Source organism: Propithecus coquereli, unplaced genomic scaffold, assembly GCF_000956105.1.
Source record: "Propithecus coquereli isolate 6110/MARCELLA unplaced genomic scaffold, Pcoq_1.0 Scaffold197, whole genome shotgun sequence".
Taxonomy (NCBI): Eukaryota; Metazoa; Chordata; class Mammalia; order Primates; family Indriidae; genus Propithecus; species Propithecus coquereli.
In genome coordinates, this window is record NW_012144633.1 from 3,816,629 (window position 1) to 3,838,216 (window position 21,588).

The window sequence follows — 21,588 nt, forward strand, 5'->3', positions numbered from 1 at the left end:
GCAGAAACAGTATGCTCCATAAAGATTGATCAGTTATAGCCTATATGAAGTGCACTGAGGGCCACCATGGACCCTTTCCTGGTACAAAACAACTCACCAGCTTGACAGAGGAGTCCCTGCCTAATAGGCCAGACAGGCCACAAGTCTCAGGGTTAGGCAACAGAGGCAGAGACTTGATCTCTAGAAGGCCACTGCTTAAATGCACATGTTCCTTGAGGATGCTGAAGAGCTCTGGTTGTCTCAAGAGGAGCCCAGGAGATACCTGGGTATCTAAAGAAATAAAATAGATTTGATTTCCACTATTAGAACCTTAAATTAATCAGCTAATTATCACCTCAAGAGCTTCAAATGAGATGAGGCATAGGACAAGATTTAGTGGAGGGAGACGATAGCATATAGAAGAAACAAATTTTCAGGGTCTGGGAGACAGGTCATCAGAACAAGAACATCACCTGTTGCTTCAATAAACCTTCTCACTTAATCCTCACAACACAAGATAGGGTGGATTATTTTATGACAAAATATTTTTATAATAATAGTTATCATTTATTGAGCAGTTACTATATATGCACTTGGATTATCTCATTTAGTCCTCTTTAAACTAATAGGTTTAAAGGTGAGAAAGCCAAGACTTAGAGAAGTTAAATCTGTCCCAGGTCAAACAGATTTTAAGTGGTATAGCCTGGATTTAAACCCAAATCTGTCTTCATTCGTAACCACTGGACTATACAGCCTCTTACTGTTATCTGAGCCTCAGGGAAGTTATAACTTGCTCAAGGTCACATAGCTAATAAATAGAAGACCTGGGATTTCAATATAGGCCTATGTGCTTCCCGAATCTACATACTTTACACTCTATGGTTAATTAAGGAGGTGAGAATTGCAGGAGGCTGGAGCACATCTCCAGTGGGTGAATCACAGAAAACATCTGAAATACTTCATAACGTTGCCTTTCAGAGGCTTCACTCTATAAGGTCTCAGGCCAAACAAGAATCTACCTCTCACCATTACTAAGCAGCCTATATCCTAGGGAACTCAAATAGAGCCAGAAGTCATTCGACACTGAACTTTATTTGTTCTAACCATCTGATATACTGCCTACCCTGCTAGGAAATAGAGACAATGCCCACGAGGGTGGCCCTCTGCAGAGAGCCAGAGACATGCCAAAATAAACACTGTGGCCAGGCCTCAGGAGCAGCCTGGGAGGACAGGTTCTGCGGCTGCTAGTCAACGACCTGATCACATCTTCTCTCTTCTCAGCTCAAAATGGGTGCTGATTCTTCAAATGGCTATCAGAGCTGTGCTCTGGAGACCGAAAACTGACTTCAATATCCAAAATCTTGATTACGAAAAATTGTCAGTTACCCAGTTATTTATGAGAATCCAATTGCCTTTACTGGCCATGACTAAAACATGAAGGCAGAGAAGGATGGGGGTCAGAGACGGAAATTAACTTGGGGATTTCCAGTAAACAACAAGCAAGGGCTGGGAAACTGATTCCACCAGAGAAACCCTGCAAAATATGACTAGGGTTGCCCCAGAAACATTTTCCTAAAAGCTATTTGTGCTACACGACCAGTGCTGAGCAAATGAGGCCTTGCTCCCCGGAGACCTCACGCCAACTGCTTTGGCATCTTCATGCAGACCCCACTCGTTCAGATCCATGGGGCTGCTGCTTCCCAAAGCCAGTAAGGTGGAAGGGTTTCCCATCAGCAAGCAGCAATCCTCTCTTCTTTCTGCTTTCTATAAGGAGGCCCCAAGGAAGGCTCAGAGTGAATAAGGACTGAGAAAAGAGAAAACACTGCCTAGAGCACCCAGTCTTCCCTGCTATCCCAGTTCTAGCCACCTGGGGGCCCGTGGCTCCAGAAAATCAAGCACCAGGCCCTGGCTTTGCTTCCAGCAAAGGCTGTAAGTCGGGAAGCCCACGGCCAGCAAGCCTGGGGCAGCTCCGTTTCACCAGCACCTGAGGGCGGCCGCGTGCACCACAAAGTCTCAGGTTTCAGGGGGGATGGGAGTCGCCTGTCTAAAGGCTTCTCTGTTCCTTGAAATTGTACAAAATGTCTCTTGTGGCTTTTCCTCCTCCCTCCTTTTTTCCTGTTGACTCTCCCCATCCTGCTCTATGAATCACCAGACTCCACAGGAAAGCAACAGATGTTGACTTTACTCCTTTCAAGCCAACCTCAGCTCCCTGCTGTGGAGTGGGGCGCAGGCAGGAAGGTGAGAGAGTGGGAGAATGGAGGAAGATAATCCTTATCCTTTCCAAATTGTGAAGGAGGACAAAGAGGGAATCTGAAAGGAATCAGGGACCTAGGCAAAGAAATGCTTAATTCCTGCGGATGGGGAAAAGTGGGCCCCAAACAAAGGCCCCAATGTTGGCTATGGAACCAGGATCATAAGGAGGAGGGGAGCACGGGGTAGGAGCATTGCTGGTTTTGGTGCCAGCCCTTTTTGTCTGAGGTAAAGCCTCATCTCTTGCCAGCAGCAGCCCCGTGACTCAAAAGTCAAGTCAGGCAGCTGGTATGGGGAGATAGTCCAGAGGCTTCTTCTTGTCCCATAGGAACCCCCAAATCTCTGCTCTTATGCAAGTCTCTTGAAGAAGCTGCGAGGGACGCCTTTCTAGAGTCTTATTCTATATTCATTGCTCCAACTTCTCTTCTCTTTTTTCTTCCTCAGGGATTTTCTTACGGGCAAAGAAGCCAAGCTGTAGAGGAAGAGATAAGAGTCATCGCCAAATGCCTTGACTGGGGACCTTGCCAATAGCCCTCAGACTTATCCGAGGTCTTTACTTTTGTTCTGCTTCCAAAACTGAGATTGAAATTTATTTTATTTGGCTTAGTTTAATTCAACCAACATTTATGCATTACAGTGAAGAAGATACAGACATGACACACACAGCCTGCTTAGCTGCCCAGCACTAATCCTGTTCCCCTGCTTATAATCCTTCAACTCATGGGCACCATGCTCCCTACTCCCAACTAAAGCAGTGCTGACCTTCCACAGGCAGAAGACAAGGAAGGCAAGCAGGAGTAGGCCTCCAAGGACACTGCCGATGAGGATCCACAGGGAGACAAGGGTAGGGCGGGTCTGAATCACCTCCAGGAGGCTCTATATGGGGAGAAGAGTTCTTTTTTTATGTGCACCCTTTAACCCAGATATAGCCTCACCCAACATTCTAGCAAAGCCAGCCCCCAGATAGAATATCTTCTTTCTACTCAAAGGAAAGAAACTGAGGCAGGAATGGAGGCAGTGGAACTCTAGTATCCTGATTTTCCTTTTGGACTCACCAACTGCTGCCTAATGGAGATGCCTTTATTCGGAAAAAATCCCCCATCCCTCATCCCCACCATCACTATTTTCACAGTTCTCAAGCTCAGTCTCCAGCCCCACCTCACTCCAACGGGAGGCTTCGGTCAGCTGTAGGACACTGCCCTCCTCAGTGCCCAGCTCGAAGGTGCTGACCACTGTCAGAGACTTGAACTTGACCTATTGAACAAGTGAAGAGGAAGACATTTAAAGTGAGCCTTCGTCAGGTAGTGTGGGTCTTTGGAATCCCAAAAGCAAAGTTGAGGCTGAAAGGCACAACTTCCAGGGCAATTAAGATCAGAAGGAAATGTTGATGAACAATGGGAAATGAGAAGAAAGGTAATGGATGGAAAGCCTCTGGTCCATCCTATCTGCTGTTTACTCTGCCTGAAATGCATTCTCCCCCCTTCCCTTCATCTAGCCTCCATCCTTCCTTTAGGTTAAAGTTTAGATGTCATCCCCCCTGCAGAGTAGGGCAATGTTTCCTCCTAACTCCCACCAACCCTGGTGTTTGCTTCTCTGTCTTTCGCCACTGAACAATAAGATCCTTCATGTTAAGGGCTGTGTCTTACTAACCTCAGTGTCCCGGTGCCCCGTGCCTATAACAGTGCCAAGTATGCAGTGGTTCTCAATAAATCCTTGTTGAAAAAATGAATAAATGAATGAAAAAAAGATACCAAAGAAGGATAAAGAGAACCAGACTAGGGGAAAGGTGGTTTATCAGACTTAACTTCCCTAAAACAGATGCCTAGGGATCTTGTGTTATTCAAAGTAGATGACATATGGGAAAGCACAATATAAACCCCCAGTGCTAACTGGCTGTTATAATTAAGATGTCATGTCCCAGCTCAGGAACTCACACTGACTCCTGACTGCCTGTCATATTAAGTTCAATTTTATTTCCCTAGCTTCAGAGACCTTTGATAATCTAGATCCCTCTCAACCTATAATCTCATTTCCCGCTACTCCCTAATACAAATCCTGAATGTAATATCAATTATTTATTCATTCATTTAACAAAAACATATTAAGTACTTACAATGAGTTAGGCATGGGGCTAAATGTTGGGGATATTCCCCTCAGTATCAACCTAATACAGGCCTTTTATATAATAGGCAGTTGATTATTAAACTGATTAAACTTAGGTATCCCGTAAATGTTGATTGATCATTGATATAGCACTAAGGAATACTAAATGGAGAAAAATACAACGATAATAACTAGCTTTTATTGAGTGTTCACCATATATCCAGCTCATTATTCATTTATTCTTTGTAACAAGCCCATGAAGTAGGTATTATCTTCCTTATTTTAGAAATCAGGAAAAAGAAGCTTAGAGAGATAAAGTAACTTGCTCACCATCAAAGCTAATAAGATGCAAAAGCAAAACTTGAACATGGGTCTGTCTACCTTCAAAACCTACGCTAAAATTCCAGATAGGAACAGAGGGGAGAACAGTAGAAAAAGAAAGCTTTACCCTCCGGAAAAATTCATTGTGAACCAGCCTCAGTAGTCCAACAGAAACCTCAGTCCCCTTTGCCAGCTGCCCAAGGTGGCACCTCACCACCTGACACCGAGTATTGCTCCCATTCTACCAGAAGAGACAGGCAGATCAGGACCCTGGGCTGGAAAGATCCCCTCTGCCTCCCTCCAGCTCCCACCTCCCTGTCCCAAGGCACCCAACTCTACTTGCATTCCCATTCCAGACACCCTCTTGTTACTCATACCAGTCTGTTTGTGTGCTGAAGTTCCTCTGGATGCACAGGGGGCGCTGGGGGATCAGTCAGGTTCTGCACTGTGCAGTTTGCCTACAGGAAGATCCAACTTGAAAGACCCTCCTAATGGGGTTGGGCCAGCCACTCCAGGCTGAGCAGGGACATAGTACCCACACTCTTGTTCTTCCCTTCAGAATCCCGTTCTTTCCTCCCAGAGAAGGCACATGGGTAAAAGAAAGGTCTTCCAGATGGAGGAGCCCTGAGAGCAGTGGCCTCACAGATAGGGAGCTGGTGTGGTGTCCAGCTTCAGTGAGTCCACCAGCTCAAGATGGAAGGATTCCATGCACTCCTAGGCCAGACTCACATTGTTAGTGATAACTTGAGACAGTGATAGGAAGTAATTGCCCCCATGGGCCACAGCTGGAAGGAGGGCTGAGATGGTGAGGCCACTGAGCATATAGCATCCGAGGTTCTGAACCTGAGAGGAGGATTGAAAATGGGAAGAGGTGGGAGACGGAAGATGACCCATCCTCATCTGTTCCCCTTCACCCTAGATACCACTGAAATCCAAGAGAGACTCTTCCCATCCTTTTCCCGCACTACTGTTGCTCCCACCCTCCTCATGCCAAGACCCCTCCAGCTTCTCACCCTAACAGTGGTTTTGAATTCGGGGCCAGGACCCACTGGGAGGGTCCCATACGGGTGAACCTCATAGCGGTGCAGGGTGGACTCACTGTGTGAACACCAAGTCAGGAAATACATGGTCACGGCCATGACAGACAAAGCACACAGACATGGATTCAGGGAAGACAGGACCAGCACATGGACAAAGAGATGGGGGTACATGGAGAAGATAGAAATGGAACATGACATAGACTTGCTACAAATTTTATGGCCACATCCCATAACCCCTCATCCCAGCTCCCATGACCAGGGCCCAGCAAAACCCTATACCTAAGAAAGTAAGATACTTGAAAGAGAAGATTCAATGTGAATGGGATTGAGGGCAAAAAGATTCAGCAGCCCCAAGGGTTTGGGTTTCTAGAAACTCTGGAACACATGGAAGGAAAGGGAAGAAACATAAAGGGTATGAGTCTGAGGTCAGAACTGGGTCCCTGCTAGGAGCTAGGCCATACCTAGAGAACAGGAGATGAGGCTCATATCGGATGTAGGCTGAGGTCTGGGCTATGTTATCTTGAAGGGTCCCATTTCTCTCCAGGCTATTGCTGTAGGGTCAGGGGGGAGAAGCTCACATCCAACCGCTCCTCAGACACCCCTCTCTGCTAAAAAAGGAGTCAATGCTCTTCCTCCCCACCCCTGCAGTCAAGACCCAATAGGAGAAGTCTGGGAGGACATTCCCTTTCTTCTTACCTGGTAGCAGTCAGCTTTACAAAGACCTGGCTCAGGAGGGAGGAGCAGCTAAATTCAAACTCTAGCAGAAAGGTCACCTGGGAGCAGGGGACATGGGGCAGTGGTAGATTCTTTACCATGGAACTACAGAAGGACAGAAGCCCTTGTACCCCTTCCCTGAACTCCCAGGACCCTCGGATCCGAGCTCCTGCTCTCCCAGAGCCCCCTTTTCACCCTGGATCCCAACAAACCTTGGCTCCAGTCTGGAAGACAGGATGACCCACACTGCAGAGCCGGGCATGAATGGAAGGGGCTGTGCATTCCACCTTTACTGGGCTGTCCCTCTGAGGGCAGAGGAATGGGGGTAGGAGCTGGAGGTGCCACTGCTATCCTACTCACAGCCTCTAAACACTGAGCCTTTCTTCAGAGCACCTCACAGATGAAGCCAATACCCCAATCTTCTTCCTCCTCCTTTCTTTCCTCCTCCCACACCCCCTCCTCCAAGGGCACCTGAGCAGTGAGACTGGCCAGGTGAAGGTTTCTAGAGAAGATGAGAGTCAGGCTAGTGTTGTAGGCATTTTCCTTTCTGTTCTCCAGAATTGCAGATACCAGTACTTTCCGCCGGCCACCTTGAACCACGAATGGGGCCTTCCTGGGAGTGGTGAATAAAGGAGAGACCAGGAGCTAAAGGCATGCCAAAAGTCTCACTCTTGTTATCATGGGTAAGAAACAACCCCTAGCTCCCTTCAAGTCCCTTCCAGTTTTTCCCAGGTCACCCTGGTTTGCCCAGTGCTGCATGCATCCAACCTGGAGCCTCTAATGTCCATATTAGCTTGAAGCACCAGGTCTGTGACACATTCATTGTCAGGGCCACAATCCTTGGAGAAGGGAACCTGGAAGAGATAGAAGAGACTGGGGGCTAAGAGAGGAGGGCACAGAGAAAGGAATGGAACTGGGGGAAAGTGAAAAGAGAAGAGTGGGTATATTTTGATTAGAGGGGCCCAGGTCAGATTTCACCGTGATCTCATGTCTCCCTCTTCCCTTTTCTCTTGAATTCACTGGGGGAGGGGAAGTTTGGGGATCCAGGGGCAGGGCAGAGCTTGGCACTGCTGACCAGCTTTCGTATAGAGGTGGGTGAGCCCTCTTCCAGGACAGGCCCTGGCTTTGTGGCATTGTCCAAGGCGAAGGTCACAGTCAAGGCCACTGGCCGGAGGTAATCTGATGTATCCTGAGGAAAACCAGAGTCGAGGATCATGAGGAGCCAGGGTTAGGGGTACAACCCAGGCCCCTGGCAGAATGTAATAATTGTAGCAATACTTTATGGAACACTTTGCACATGCTGGGCACTGTCCTAAGGTTTTATCAATACTTTTAAACTCAATTCTAATACAACTCCTGTGATATAGTTATTAGTATTATTATCGCCCCTTTGCAGACAAGGAAATTGAGGTTTGGAGGTCAAGTGACTTGTAGAGTTCACAGGTGGTAAATGGCAGAGGTAGGATTCAAACCCAGATCAGCCTGACTCCAAAGTCTGAATCATTGCACTTTCCTGGCTTTGGCTTTCTTGCTGATCCAGCTGAAATTCCTCCTCTGATCCAGACTTCTCCTCACTCTCAGGCCCTGATGCAAAGCAGGTCCTGCCCCTTCTCACCAGCACATGGAAGTGCAGCTGCTCACAAGTGACATTCCCCACGCTGAGCCGGAGCCGCCGAGGGGACAGCCTCTGGCCAGAGCCATCAAATGCTGCGCGTGCCCCGGCTGTCCACTCATCCAGTGATGCTGTGAACCATGTGTCTGAATGGGGGCAAGAGTGACGGTGGAGAGGAGTCCAGAGACCAAGGCAGGCAAGGGGTCAAGGGTTGCCGAGGCTGCACTCCAGTCACTCACAGAATCGACGATCCCAGCGACCAGGAGTACGGGAAGTCACTCGGAAGCAAAGGGCTGCGGTCAGGCAGACTGCCTCCTGGCCTCGCCTCCTACAGTCCCTCTGAACCACGCTGATGGCTGGTGGAGTCACATCCAGTGATGGGGTCAGGTGGACAATGGGCCGGGAGCTGGGAACAGGGTGGGAAAGAAATTCTAGCAGTAGGAGGTAAGCCCTTCAAGAAGTGCAACCCCAGTGTTTGCCTCCCTGTAGTCAAACAAACGAGCGGCTGGATTCACATGTGTCACCCTCCCCTGAACTCTCTGACAGAAGTAAGATAACAGATTCAATCCAATATGCACTTCCCATAGCATATGCTAGGCACTGTGTTAAAATCTTTACGTGGATTATCTCATTTAATCCTGACAATAAACCTATAAGGTAGGTACTATTATGATTGCCTTTTTTTTCTTTTTTTTTTTGAGACAGATTCTCACTGTGTTGCCTGGGCTAGAGTGCCGTGGCATCAGCCTAGCTCACAGCAACCTCAAACTCCTGGGCTCAAGTGATCCTCCTGCCTCAGACTCCCAAGTAGCTGAGACTACAGGCATGCACCACCATGCCCGGCTAATTTTTTCTATATATTTTTAGTTGTCCAGCTAATTTCTTTCTACTTTTAGTAGAGACGGGGTCTCGCTCTTGCCCAGGCTGGTCTCGAACTCCTGACCTTGAACAATCCACCCACCTCGGCCTCCCAGAGTGCTAGGATTACAGGCGTGAGCCACCGCACCCGGCCATGATTGCCATTTTATAAACTAGGAATGGGGGCACAGAGTAAGTTGACCAAGAAACCCAATCTAAGTCTATGACATTAAGGCCCTTGCTCTTGACAGCTATGCTATGCTGCCTACTGCTACCTGAGCTGGGATCCCTCACCTGAGCAGGATGGCTGCCCCCTGGGCACCCACAGCCACATCTACCAGATCATCTCCATCCAGATCTAGCCGGCCATCCACACTTCGGCCAAAGTAGCTGAGGGCCTGTGGCATGGAGACAGCAGCTATCCGCTAAGAGGAATAGAGAGGAGACTGAGGCAGGGACTCATACACCTGGTTTCTCAGGCCTTCTGCCTGGCTCTTCTGAATCTTCCCATCAGGCATGGGAATAAGAGAAACTTGCCTGTGTTCAGGATTTCCTAGTTTGGCAGCCTTTATCCTATCCCTACTGCCTTACTTTTTTGCCTACTGATAAAGGCACTTGTTCAGTTCAGATCTCAAGCCAAGGGGACTATTGAAAAGCAAAGGGCACATCTCCCCTCCCCTTCCTATCACCATGACCCTGCTTTATTTGGGCACTCCTGACCTGGGCAGGATGGGGCCTGACTCCACTCTGGGTTCCATGATACAGGTACAGCGCTCCCTGGTGCCCGTCTTCCAGGGGTGCCCCCACAGCCACATCAGCAAAACCATCTTGGTTCAGATCAGGAAGAGCACCCATGGCAAAGCCAAACCGAGCATCCTGGGGGGGTTCTGGCTGAAGTGTTCCGTGAAGTATCAGCAAGGACTGCTAGTGGGTGGTGAGGAGAAGACAGAAGATGCTAATTTGGAAGCTCTAACCTCTCAGCAAGCCCTCAAATGTATATGCATTTCCTTCTTTCTTCCCTCCATCCCCCACACACAAGTCCTAGGGGTTTCCAGCAAGTCTCACCTGGCCAACGAGATACACATAAACACGTCCTGTCTCCTTGTTCTGGGGTCCCAGGAACATGGGGGCAGCCACAAGTAAGACATCAGTTGTTCCATCCCTATCCGTATCCAGTGGGCAGAGCTCACTACCAAAGTATGAGCCAATCTGGGGAGTGGTGGGTGGTGATGACCCCAGAGAAAAGGGAAGGTGATTGTGGACAAGTGGACTCAGTGGGAAGCACTCACCAGCCTGCCAATCTGGTCCTTACATCCCTGACAGACTCTGCCAACCAGAATTCAGCACAGACTTTTCAGGCCTCTCTCTTGCCCCTTCGAACTCTTCCCCCACAGCCTGGAGGTCCCTGGGGATTCAAGAGTCCCACCCTCCCTTGGATGCCCTACCTGCTCCCCCTGGAGGCTCTGGGCGACCCTCACAGTCCCATCTTTCTTAAGCTGGAAGGCGATGACTTTTCCTCGATGTCTAAACCGAGGAGCTCCTGAGAGGAACAGGCGGCGTCCACCCCGCAAAAGCATAGAGGAAACAGAATAACCTGGAAGTGTGCAAGGCATCAGAGGTAAAAGGGAAAGAAGACAGAGTCAGAGTAGGGGGTTCCCTAAAAGCACAGGAGGCAGTTTCCAAGGGAAATAGCAAGACATTAGTGAGAAACTGCATGAGTTAAGAGGAAGTACCTCATAACCCCCACTAGGGAAGCATTTCCTCCCCCTGCTCCCCAAGTCCTCTGCACCTTTCTGCTACTCACCCAGGTAGGCTGCATGGTTCTGCAATGCAGGGGGAAACTCATCTTCCAGGGCCGTTCGTGGGGGGAAAAGGCGGTGGCCTTCTTCAAGCCATAGCACTGAGCCCCCCCAGTCATAGGCCCCTACCATCCCAAAGAGAATCCCATCCTGTGGGGCAGAACCAGATGGGATCCCTGAGAAGACAGTAGGGAACAAGGAGAAAAAACTCTCCAGGAGAGGATCACTGAGGGTATGCTGGGGTCAGTTGGAAAGGCATGGGAAGGCCAGCATGGAGGTTGGTGAAAGGAAGAATCTGGAAGGGCCCTGGGGTTGAAGTTGTCTGAGTCAGAGGTTGGAAGGAGTCATGAAGAAGTCAGAGGTTGAGAGGTGTCATGGAGGGGATCAGAGTCTGTCCAACCTTTAGCCGATGAGCGGAGAAACCAATCTGAGACATTTCCAGCCCAAAGGAGCTTTCATTTTCTCCGTGGGACCCTTGGGCATGAGAATATATCGAAGCAATATCAGAGGAAGAGAGTTCCGCCTTTGACCTACTGAACTCACTCCAGAACCCCACCTACACTCCAGAACTTCCCACACCCTGTCCTCCACTTCTCCAAGGTAATCATTACCCTCAAGGCCAAAAATCCGGTCTCCTAGTGCGTCTACAATGTCAGTCAGTGCAGCCTCGTCTGTGACATTGAAGAAGAATCGCTCATCTGGATCACTGGCGATAGCTCTAATTTCCCGCAGGAAAGAGGTAGGGTCTCGCTGCCGCCGAAGGTAGTGACCAAGGACCTGAGGTCAGGAGATCCAGATGGGGTCTGTTAGCTATGCTAGAGCTGGTACAGAACACAGTCAATTAAAGTGAAGTGGCTGAAGTCTGGGAAGTTGTTAACGCCCCTGTTTTCCTCAAGTTCTCAGTCCTTGGACAGTTCACAAGTCACCGCCCCCCACCATCCTTCCAGATCCAGAGTAGAGTCTCACTGCGATCCCATAGCGTGTCACTCTTCCAGCCTCACAGGCCTTTAGTGCTGCAGGAAGCTCCTCTCCATCATGCGACTCTCCATCAGTGACAACCACCAGTAGCCTGGCAGCCTCAGGTCGGCCCCCATGGGACTGACTGAACCCTTCTGTGCTGAGAGAAAGAAGTTAGGTGTGATCAGATGTATGCAGACACACACACACACACACACACACACACACACATACACACAAGATTTAATGTAATCAGCAGTTCACCAAAGTCAGGCATCTTGGCTTTTAGGCCATTTCCAAGTGCCTAACATGAAGACTGGCATAGAGTAAGAACTCAAATGTCTGAATGTCATAGAACATACGGAGTAGCAGATCATCAATGCAAATGAGTACAAAATTCATTCATTCATAGATTCATTCAACAAATATTGCACTGGGAGCATAAATATTAAGAAAATGTAGAACAGAGGAGAATGGTCAGGTCAGAGCAGTCTTCCCAGAGATGGGCTTTGTATCATGGGCTAGGACAGGAGTGCTGGAGAACCCGAGGGCCAGGATCAAAGTTGGAGTGAAGGGATGGAGAGAGGGAGAGTTCTGTCTGTGAAGATAAACAAAGCAGAGACATGGAGAGACACAGATATAGACACAACAGAAATGCAATTAGAGGGAGTGCAATGACAGCCAACTTTGCTTTCCTCCATGTGCCATTAGTGTACATACAAAGATAAACATGCAAGACATCTTGGGATGCACACACTGCACTCCAAACCCTCCCCTAGCCCTTCTAAGTTTTCATCACTCTGGCCTCCACACTCCCCTTCAGAATGCCTCACCAGGCCATCATTATTGCTTCGGCTGTCTTTGTTTCTCGTCCCTCCCTCCGACTGAGGTTCCTTGCTGCTCTCGCCACTTCTTCCTTGGTTCGGAAATCTCCCAGGGACCACTCATGTACAGGGCTCTCCCCATACTGTACCAGTCCCACCTGGGAATAAAGTGTGCACTCAAATGGAATGTGTGTATGTGGGACGGGGGACAGGAGAAAGAAGAAAGTGTGTGGGAGAGGGGAGATGGACACCTGAATACTACCGAGGACGCCATCTACATTTATCTCCTCTTTCCCTGTCTCTCCCCCACCGGCCCCCGCCGGGCCCCTCCACATTGACTTCTCTTACCTGTATCTGCTCCGGGTCAATAAATAGTCTCCCTACCAGTCTTCGTAGGAAGGTCTGAACTTCAGACCAGGGGTAGATGCTGTTGGAGCCATCCAAAACAATGACAACATCCATGTATGTGGGACAGCCTAGGAGGAGGGATATGGATGATGGGGAACAAAGAGGTAGAAGGATACTGGCCTCAGGGCAACAAAGGAAAGAGGTCACTGGCGGGCTCATTCAATACAAACATTCATTAGGCACTTCTTATATGCAAGGAAGGCACTGTGCCAAGCTCTGGGTAAGTATGGAAATGAATAAAAGAGGAGGATACAATTACTGAAAAACAAAGAAGAAGGAATTAAGTGCTAGGGAGAAAACAACACTTTGCCGTGGGAGAACGAAAGAGGATTGGTTCTGATGGTAGACAATCAAAGGAGGCAGCATCTAAGAAGATACTGAGCACTATAGATATTTGAGGAGAGGAGAATACTAGGAAAGGCATTTGGGTATAGAATACGTAAAACAAAGGGAGATGGAGGTATGAAAATAGATGACACATAGGAGAATGGTGAGGTGACTACCATGGCCAAGGCACAGGGTTTGTGCAGGGATGAGTTGAGTTTTTGAGGTTGGTCAGATCAGATCATAGAGTCTTGATGCTCTGGTAAGGAGTCTGAATTCTAATCTATTAGGAAACATGGGGCTTTTGCAGGCACATTAGGTGGCAACGAGGATAGCCACAACACAGGCCCTCTGCCAGGCATCATACCCTTTGTCCCGACTTTTTCCACCCAGCACCCCCTTCTGGGAACTAAGTCCTCAGGCCCTTCCTCTGGCTCACGTTGGGCAGTGGGTGCCAGGCTTCCCTGGGGCCGGAATGAAGAATCCACATGGGCACATATCCCAGAACTGAAGACAGAGCTGCCGCAAGCACGAGACCAGAGAGGGGCACAGGCCTGGGAATGAGTGGGGGAAATGGTTACTCCCAGGCTTCAGAGGGCACCCTCAGAACATGCTCCCAGTTGAAGGAGGCATTAAGACCACTCCCTGAGATTCCCTCCCTTGCTTTCTAAGGTTTTGAACGCCTCGATCCCTTCATATAAACCAGTTTCCCTTACCACACTACTCTTTTTTTTCTGCCATAGGCCCTAGGAGGCCCTGCCACCACCCTTTCCTTAGCTCACCATGAATCCCCCATCACCATCTGTCTCTAACAGAGACATCCCCAGGTGCATATTCACAGCAGGACGAGATGAATTTCCCAGTTGATAGTCACCTGGTTGGAGGGGGATGGAAGAGAATGAGATCATGGGGTCACAGAGAGGGTGTTTGAGTTCAGGGTGATTTTGGAAGAGAATGAGAAGGGATCAATATCAAACTGGGGACAGGGAGTATATGGGTTATGGGGGTGAAGAAGCTGAGGTATAGGGGGTCAAGGCTACTAGGGCATCAAGGTCAGCGGTTAGGAGGGGAAGGGTCAGGCATCTTCTTACCCAAGTGGCCCTTGGCACATGGGGCATTGTGGGGCCCCCCTACAGGGCAGCGATAAACGTCCCCCCTCCGGTCACCTGAAGGTCCATCCCATGGGGCGCCCACCAGCATCCTGGGAGGAGGATGTGAGTATAAGCATTGGGTGAACATAACCCTTGACGTAGGCTAGAGGGAAAGGGCACAGAGGTGGCAAGTTTAGAGCCTCAGTCACCTTCAAAAGTCCAGATTCGTTTAGAGTCCCATCTATCTTGCCTTCCCTTTATCAGCACTATCACAGTCCCAATCCCATGGCCCTCTGGTTCCTCCTCACCATCGCTGTCCATCCCCAACGTGTTGTAAGACACTGTATCCAAATTCGGCCTCCGGTGGCCCTGGGAATAGGCGTGGGTGATGTACATCCAGGTTAAAAGGGGAGCAGAGACCTGTGGGGCCAGGATCATAAGGTTAGCATGAAGTGGTCAGAGTTAATAATGATTAGAGAGGCATAGCCACAGAGAAGCCGTGAGGGAACGTCTTTATCTCTGTCTGTCTGCCTGCTTTTTCACTCATAAGCTCTTCTGGCCTCTGTCAATGTCATGTACTCAGAGCCCCAAGCAAGGATGATTCCCTTCCTGTTTGTGTCCAGATGTCTAACCTGCGGCCCTCAGCCAGGCCGATGTACAGCTGTATTTCCACTCCCAACCCTGAAATCTCATTCACAGGCATGTCTAGAAAGGTCAAGTTACTCCTTTCCACATCATTCCTCCTACACATTCTCCTCCCCAAACTGTGAGGGTAAAAAGAAAGAGAAGACCTTTCTGCAGCCCCAGAACAAGTATTCCTTTCAAATTCCCCCCAAGACCCAGGACCACGGGGGCAAGGAAAGCTAAGGAACACTGTCTGGATCTCTCTTTCTCTATCTCTTCTTGACTCCCAGTGTCATTTGTACACTCTCACTGTCATTCTCCAATGTCTAGGTCCCTGATTGATTCTAGTCCTGGAAACCTCAGTGGTAATTAACTGGGTGCGGTCACCCGCCTGCCCACACACACAGTTTGCCATCCATCCTTGCCAAGGGTCCCATGACTCCACAGGTTTCCCACAACTTGCTTCCTTTTTAACTCACCTACCCTCCCAACTGCCCCCTGCTTACCTCCATGGTGTCCTCAACCTTGGGGCCACTCTAAAGACCCCCAATCATGCCCTGGATGATTCTTCCCTTCCAACCCCAGTCCCTTTAAGATCAGAGCTGGTATTTTAGGAAACAAAGATTACAGGGCACTGGCAAGGAAAAATTCCAGGCCTCTTGTCCCTCCCATGGTTCTTTCCCCAACTGTTTCTTGCTCCTTACTTCTCAGCAACCCCCCTCAGGCTTCCCTCCAACCACCACTACCAATGGCTATAGTGCTACTCCAAACCATGCTCATTTTCAGAAAGTATCTTGTATGTGAGCCTTTTTGCACCCAGAAAATTGACAGGGATGTATGAGCAGGAACTGTAATTCATTGGTTAGATAAACCGAGAGTTCTGACCACATAGTCAGTTAGGACTCAGGCCCCAGGGACCACCAAGGGTACAGAGAAGTAGGGAGGGGGATAACAGGAATCACACTAGCCACGTGGATGGCCACATCATGTTTCTTTTCTATCTCCTCACTCCTACGGGGGTTAGGACAAAGGTTTTATGTAATTAGATACAAATCTTAGCAAGGTCCAAGGCAGCTTCAGTCCCTGCCAGTCTCAATACTAAAGCCGTCATGTAGGGGGCATAAGAATGCACACACGTAGACACACACATATGTGAAATGTAGAATCAGTGTTCACTTCCTACCGTGACTCCCAAAGAATTTTATCCCTAATAGTCCCAATTCCAAACATATATCTTCCATTCCCACCAGAAACCAAGAAGTTAACTTCTCTCACCAGTTAGGAACATCAGAGGCAAGAACAGGTGAAGGATGAGAGGGCGCTCCATGCCTGGTCGTTCTCTGTCCTGTATGAGAAGTCCTCTGTGCCTCTGTCTGTCCCTCTCCTTTTCTGTTTTCTTTACTTTCCCTCCCATCCTGCCCCCTCCCACTGGCAGCTAAAAATAAAGTTGGAAGGAATGGGAGGAGTGATGGTGGAGAACTGTGGGGAGCCCCAGACCAAGGAAGAGAGGACTGAGTGATTTAGGCTATTTCTCTGCCTTGGTGCTGCCCCCTGGAGGTCTCATCTCAATATTCAAGGAGAACACATTTTTTGACTATTTTTGTCATTTCTTTTTTTTCTACCTTTTATTATTGCTTTCCTCAGAGTTAAAATAGAAGGTAGGAATGGAGGATAGATTCTTTTTACTTTCTAACCTCATTTATCTCAACCTGGGATATGGAAAATGAGAGAACTAATAGCAGTGATACCATTTCCTCACCCACCAAGGGGGTTTCCAACATGTGAAGACACAGCCCCAAACCAAGCCTTACCAGCTCCACTCCACTTAGTTCTGTTCATCGCTCTCAGCCTATGCTCCCTCCAGGCATTATAGTTTTTAGAGAGACTATATCTGTGAACTGGTATGGTGTGTGTTTTTTAGTACCAGGATAATTACTTTAGCATTAGACCACTCCCTCGACACCCCAACACTTCAACGAGGTGATAAACTTCTTAAAGTTGGCGCTGTGGAGCTTCTTAGCTTTTTATATGTCCACTACCTAGTATTTTTCCCTGCACTCTGTAGGCACTCAATAAAAACATGTGGGTAATGGCTGGGCGCGGTGGCTCACGCTTGTAATTCTAGCACTCTGGGAGGCCGAGGTGGGAGGATTGCTTGAGCTCAGGAGTTCAAGACCAGCCTGAGCAAGAGTGAGACCCTGTCTCTAAATAGAAAGAAATTAGCCAAACAACTAAAAATAGAAAATATTAGCTGGGCACGGTGGTGCGTGCCTCTAGTCCCAGCTACCCGGGAGGCTGAGGCAGGAGGATCGCTTGAGCCCAAGAGTTTGAGGTTGCTGTGAGCTAGGCTGACGCCACAGCACTCTAGCCCAGGCAAGAGAATAAGACTCTGTCTCAAAAAAAAAAAAGAAAAAAAAACATGTGGGTAATGATGCTAGCAGCCAATTCCATGGAAAACCCAAAGCACAGTGACAGGAATAGGGGCTTCAAATGATCAAAAACTGAGGGACCAGACCAAATGTCGATGAGCAATCTGATCTTTAATTTGCTGACCTCGAAGGCTTGCTCTCCATTGTCGGCATGAGCCACGGCTATTTACACAGAATCATTGTACAGTATTTACAGCAAGATGCTAGAAACAGCATCGTTCTGGGTAGGCAAAGAAGGGGTAAGAACAGGCTAGAGAACAAAGCTCTGAAGTCAAGTATAAGCAGAAATCTGAAGGTGTAAGTATAGGGAAAGGTAAGGGGCAAATCATGAGGGAGGTTGGTGAGGTGAACAAGAGGAAGGAAGAGGAAGCATCAAACAACCTGTGGTGCAAAGATATGAGGGAAGAGTGCACTGGGACATAGAGTCTAAAAATTATGGTTTGGAGTTTGAACAAGAAAAAATCTGCCATAAGCCACCTCTGTGAGAAAAAAGAAGGCAGTTAGAATGTTACAGACAAAACCTTATACATCCCCCAGCAAAAAGTAATTCTGCTGATTAAATTCCTGGATAGGGGACTTAGAAAGTAAAAAGGAGAGATGCATAGACACAGACTCTTAAATGGACTTAAGAGACACAAAGTAAAAAGACAAGAGAGTCACAGACAATGAAAGAGTAAAAGAACAAAAGCTCCCGGCATATCTGGATATTAGAATCATCTTATTGACTTCATGGGTCACCTATCCTCATCTCATCTTTCCCAAAGCTCCTTCCTCTATCCCTAAAGCTCTGAATTTTAGCTTTAACCAAGGAGTAGAATTAGAAGGAAGCTGGCACAAGGGGGACAATCCAAGATTCCATCTCCCCAATTCAGGTCCCCTCCTTTTCCTGTGCCAGAATGTCAGGGCTTCAAACGTAGCCAGGGGCAGATTAGGGTGAGAATAGACAGGATGGAGGACACGAGGCCACAGAGCCCCACAATCCCAGGGCCACAGCGCCAGAGGCCCAGTTTGTCTAGTGGAATGAAGAGATCACAGGCATTTCTGACCACATCCAGCAGAAGTGGAGGATGACCTCGAAGGACTCGAGCCAGGAGCAAGACTCGGAGCTGAAGCTTTAGAGCCAGTTGGGGCAGACCTCCTCCTGGTGTCCCTGGTCCCCCAAGTCCCCCAGTTTCAATTCCTCCTGGGACTCCACTTCCAGAACCCTTTGGTCGCCGGCTACAAGCTGAAGACTCTTGTTCCATTAGTAGGCGAATCTCATAAGCATCACGGCTCAAATTCATGATGAGGGAGAACAGATAGTATCTGAGAACAGAAAGGTCAGTAGTATAAGTATACCTACTAACATATCCAATATGACATTCTAACATTTTCTTTACCCACAGTGCAAAGGGATTGCGCAGCAGAACACCAGAAGTGTGTGCTATTACTCCTACACCCTATTAGAAATGTCCTCCCTTGAGCACATTATGCTAAGTAAAATAAGCCAGACACAGAAAGACAAATACTACATACATAATCTCACGTATACATGGAATCTAAAATAGTCTAATTCATAGAAGCACAGAACAGAATGGTGTTTTCCAGGGGCTGGGTGATGGGGGAAATGGTAAGATATTGGCCAAAGAGTACAAAAGTTTCAGTTATGCAAGATAAGTAAGTTCTGGAGATCTAATGTACAGCATCGTGATTATTCTTAACAATACTGTATTGTATACTTAAAATTTGCTAAGAGGGTAGATCTTAAGTGTCCTCATTATTTAAAAAAAGGTAACTCTGTGAGGTGATGGATATGTCAACTAGCTCAATTGTGGTAATCATTTCACAATGTATATGTATAAAACATCAAGCTGTACACCTTGAATATATATAATTTCTATTTGTCAACTATACCCCAATAAAAATGAAAAAAAAAAGTCCTTCCACCCTTGTGTAACTAATACGTGTTTACGTGCACCTTAAGATCCTGGCTTAAAATTCATGAACATCATGAAATCTTCCAAGATCAATCTCAAGTTTTACTTTTCCACTTGGCAACACACACATACACACAGACACGCGCACACGCACATTCAATATGACCTAAAACAATGCAAACTTGTTTGGAAAGAACAAACTTCAGTTGTTTCAGAGATTCAGACACATCATAGAGAGGTTTAAGTATTGCCAAATGTGTTAGATTATAAATTCCTTAGGTACAAAATCTATGCTTTTTATTTTTAATTCACTCTGACCATGGTGGTCTGTACTCAGTAAATGGCTCCTTTCAAAATACATCCTGAATCCAACCACATCTCTCTATCACACCCACTACTACAGTCTACGCCACTGTCATCTCTTCTCTGGACTACTGCTTTAGTCTTTAAACTAGTCTCTTCATGACCATTCTTGCCCACATCCCCAACAATCTACTTTCAAACGGTAGCTGGCATAAATGTAAATCAACCACATTATTACTCCCCTTTTCAAAGTTCTCCATGGTTTTCTTCCTACCACATTTAGAATAAAATCTAGATACCTTAGATAGGCTTACATACTCAACATCTGTCCCTTGTCTCTCTAATTTTATCTTGTACTATTCTTTCCTTCAATCACTATGCTCCAAACATGTTGGTTTCTTTCTATTAATATATCCCATCAAGCTCATTCTTGCCTTAGGATCTTTGCACTACCTAGTCCCCTAGTCCCACTACCTGGAATATTCTGCCTCCAAAATCTTTTTTTTTTTTTTTTTTTGAGACAGAATGTCGGTCTGTCACCCAGTCTAGAGTGCCATGGCATCAGTTTAGCTCACAGCAACCTCAAACTCCTGGGCTCAAGTGATCCTCCTGCCTCAGCCTCCCGAGTAGCTGGGACAACAGGCGTGCGTCACCACACCCAGTTAATTTTTTCTATTTTAGTTGTCTAGCTAATTCCTTTCTATTTTTAGTAGAGACAGGGTCTTGCTCTTGCTGAGACTGGTCTCGAACTCCTGACCTCAAGCAATCTTCCCATCTCAGCCTCCCAGAGTACTAACATTACAGGAGTGAGCCACCATGCCCGGCCCCTCCAAAATTTTTACAAGGCTGGCTCTTTCTTGCTCTTCAGGTCTGAACTTAACTGATATCTCTTCAGAGAGGCCTTCCCAATCTAAAGCAGCGAGCCAGTTATTCTCTTCCACATGACCCTATTTTTCTTTTTTATTTAGAGACAGAGTTGTCACCCAGTGCGGTGGCGTGATGATAGCTCACTGCAACCCCAAACTCCCAGGCTCAAGCAATCCTCCTGGCTCAGTCTCCCAAGTAGCTGGGACTATAGGTGTGCACCACGATGGCTAAATTTTTTAAATTTTTTGTAGAGATAGAGTCTTGCTGTGTGGCCTATGGTGGTCTTGAATTCCTGGCCACAAGCTATCCTCCTGCCTCGGCTTCCCAAAGTGCTAGGATTATAGGCATGAGCCACTGTGCCCAGCCCCACTTGACCCTATTTTAATTTCCTGCGTGGCACTTACTACTGTCTGATATTTTTCTTATTTATTGTTTATTTCTGTTTATCTCCTCCTATTACAATATAAGTTCCAAAGGAGCAGGGACATTGTGTATCTTTAATCACTGTATTCCTATGTCTAGACCAGTGCTTGTCAAATAGTAAGAGCTCAATAAACATTTGTTGAATGAAATAGCACATAGACTCTTCTAGGGAGTTGCTTTTCCATACCACTGCAGCTATGGCTCTGCTCCCACTCCTCAGACATCATAAGCCATGTCATAGTTGCAAATCACTGAGAAAGATGAAGAGAAAAGAAAGACAGCAATGGAGACAGAAAAATGTAATATAATGAAAAAGGACAAAAACAATCATAGGGAAACAAATACAGGTAATATGTATACAGAGAATTTGACTCCCAAGTCATGTTTCTCTTTACCTCCATTGTCAGCTGTCTCCTTAGTCTAAGCCAACATTATCTTTTACCCATACTCTTTTGTTCCATTGCAATTCATTTTCCACATTACAGCAGGAGAGATGTTCTTCAAACACAGTTTGAATCAATTCACTTCCCTGCTGAGAACTCTCCAATAATGTCCTGTTGTACTTCCGATAAAATTTAAACAAAACAGGGCTGGGCATGGTGGCTCACGCCTATAATCCTAGCACTCTGGGAGGCCGAGGCGGGAGGATTGTTGAGCTCAGGAGTTCGAGACCAGTCTGAGCAAGAGCAAGACCCTGTCTCTACTAAAAATAGAAAGAAATTAGCCGGACAACTTAAAATATATAG

The 21,588-nt window shown here is 47.4% G+C and overlaps 2 protein-coding genes across 4 annotated transcripts in view; both read right to left on the reverse strand.

The window, feature by feature from the left end:
* Positions 1-1,052: 1,052 nt before the first annotated feature.
* On the reverse strand, positions 1,053-16,408 carry ITGA10 (integrin, alpha 10). 3 transcript variants are annotated; one of them, XM_012643438.1, is made up of 30 exons: positions 16,180-16,408; positions 14,589-14,700; positions 14,281-14,390; positions 13,972-14,063; positions 13,629-13,743; positions 12,806-12,933; positions 12,467-12,615; positions 11,643-11,793; positions 11,288-11,453; positions 11,077-11,150; positions 10,682-10,826; positions 10,323-10,471; positions 9,943-10,086; positions 9,598-9,801; positions 9,172-9,302; positions 8,259-8,425; positions 8,023-8,165; positions 7,483-7,596; positions 7,176-7,261; positions 6,879-7,020; positions 6,620-6,712; positions 6,390-6,466; positions 6,155-6,244; positions 5,667-5,751; positions 5,383-5,496; positions 5,031-5,111; positions 4,781-4,894; positions 3,388-3,483; positions 2,992-3,105; positions 1,053-2,701 (listed from the first exon to the last, which is right to left on the reverse strand). In XM_012643438.1, the coding sequence occupies exons 1-30, from the start codon at positions 16,316-16,318 to the stop codon at positions 2,636-2,638; spliced, it is 3,591 nt and encodes a 1,196-aa protein (XP_012498892.1). In that variant the 5' UTR covers positions 16,319-16,408; the 3' UTR covers positions 1,053-2,635. The 3 variants fall into 3 exon arrangements, with proteins under 3 accessions (XP_012498892.1, XP_012498893.1, XP_012498894.1); XM_012643439.1 differs by lacking the exons at positions 13,629-13,743; positions 13,972-14,063; positions 14,281-14,390; XM_012643440.1 differs by lacking the exons at positions 13,629-13,743; positions 13,972-14,063; positions 14,281-14,390; positions 14,589-14,700.
* Positions 16,409-17,425: 1,017 nt separating this feature from the next.
* Positions 17,426-21,588, reverse strand: part of PEX11B (peroxisomal biogenesis factor 11 beta) — a 6,120-nt gene continuing 1,957 nt past the window's right edge. The window contains exon 3 of the mRNA XM_012643441.1: positions 17,426-18,638. Coding sequence (XP_012498895.1) covers positions 18,233-18,616 — 384 coding nt within the window. The 5' untranslated portion in view covers positions 18,617-18,638 and the 3' untranslated portion in view covers positions 17,426-18,232. The remainder of the gene's footprint in view (positions 18,639-21,588) is intronic.

Coding starts and splice junctions, on each gene's coding strand:
- ITGA10 (XM_012643438.1), bottom strand. CDS start 16,318: ATGGGAGGGAAAGTAAAGAAAACAGAAAAGGAGAGGGACAGACAGAGG. Junction 14,391..14,588: donor GTTGGGGATGGACAGCGATG/GTGAGGAGGAAC, acceptor TCCTCCTCCCAG/GATGCTGGTGGGCGCCCCAT. Junction 6,467..6,619: donor TCTTCCAGACTGGAGCCAAG/GTTTGTTGGGAT, acceptor CCCTGCTCCCAG/GTGACCTTTCTGCTAGAGTT.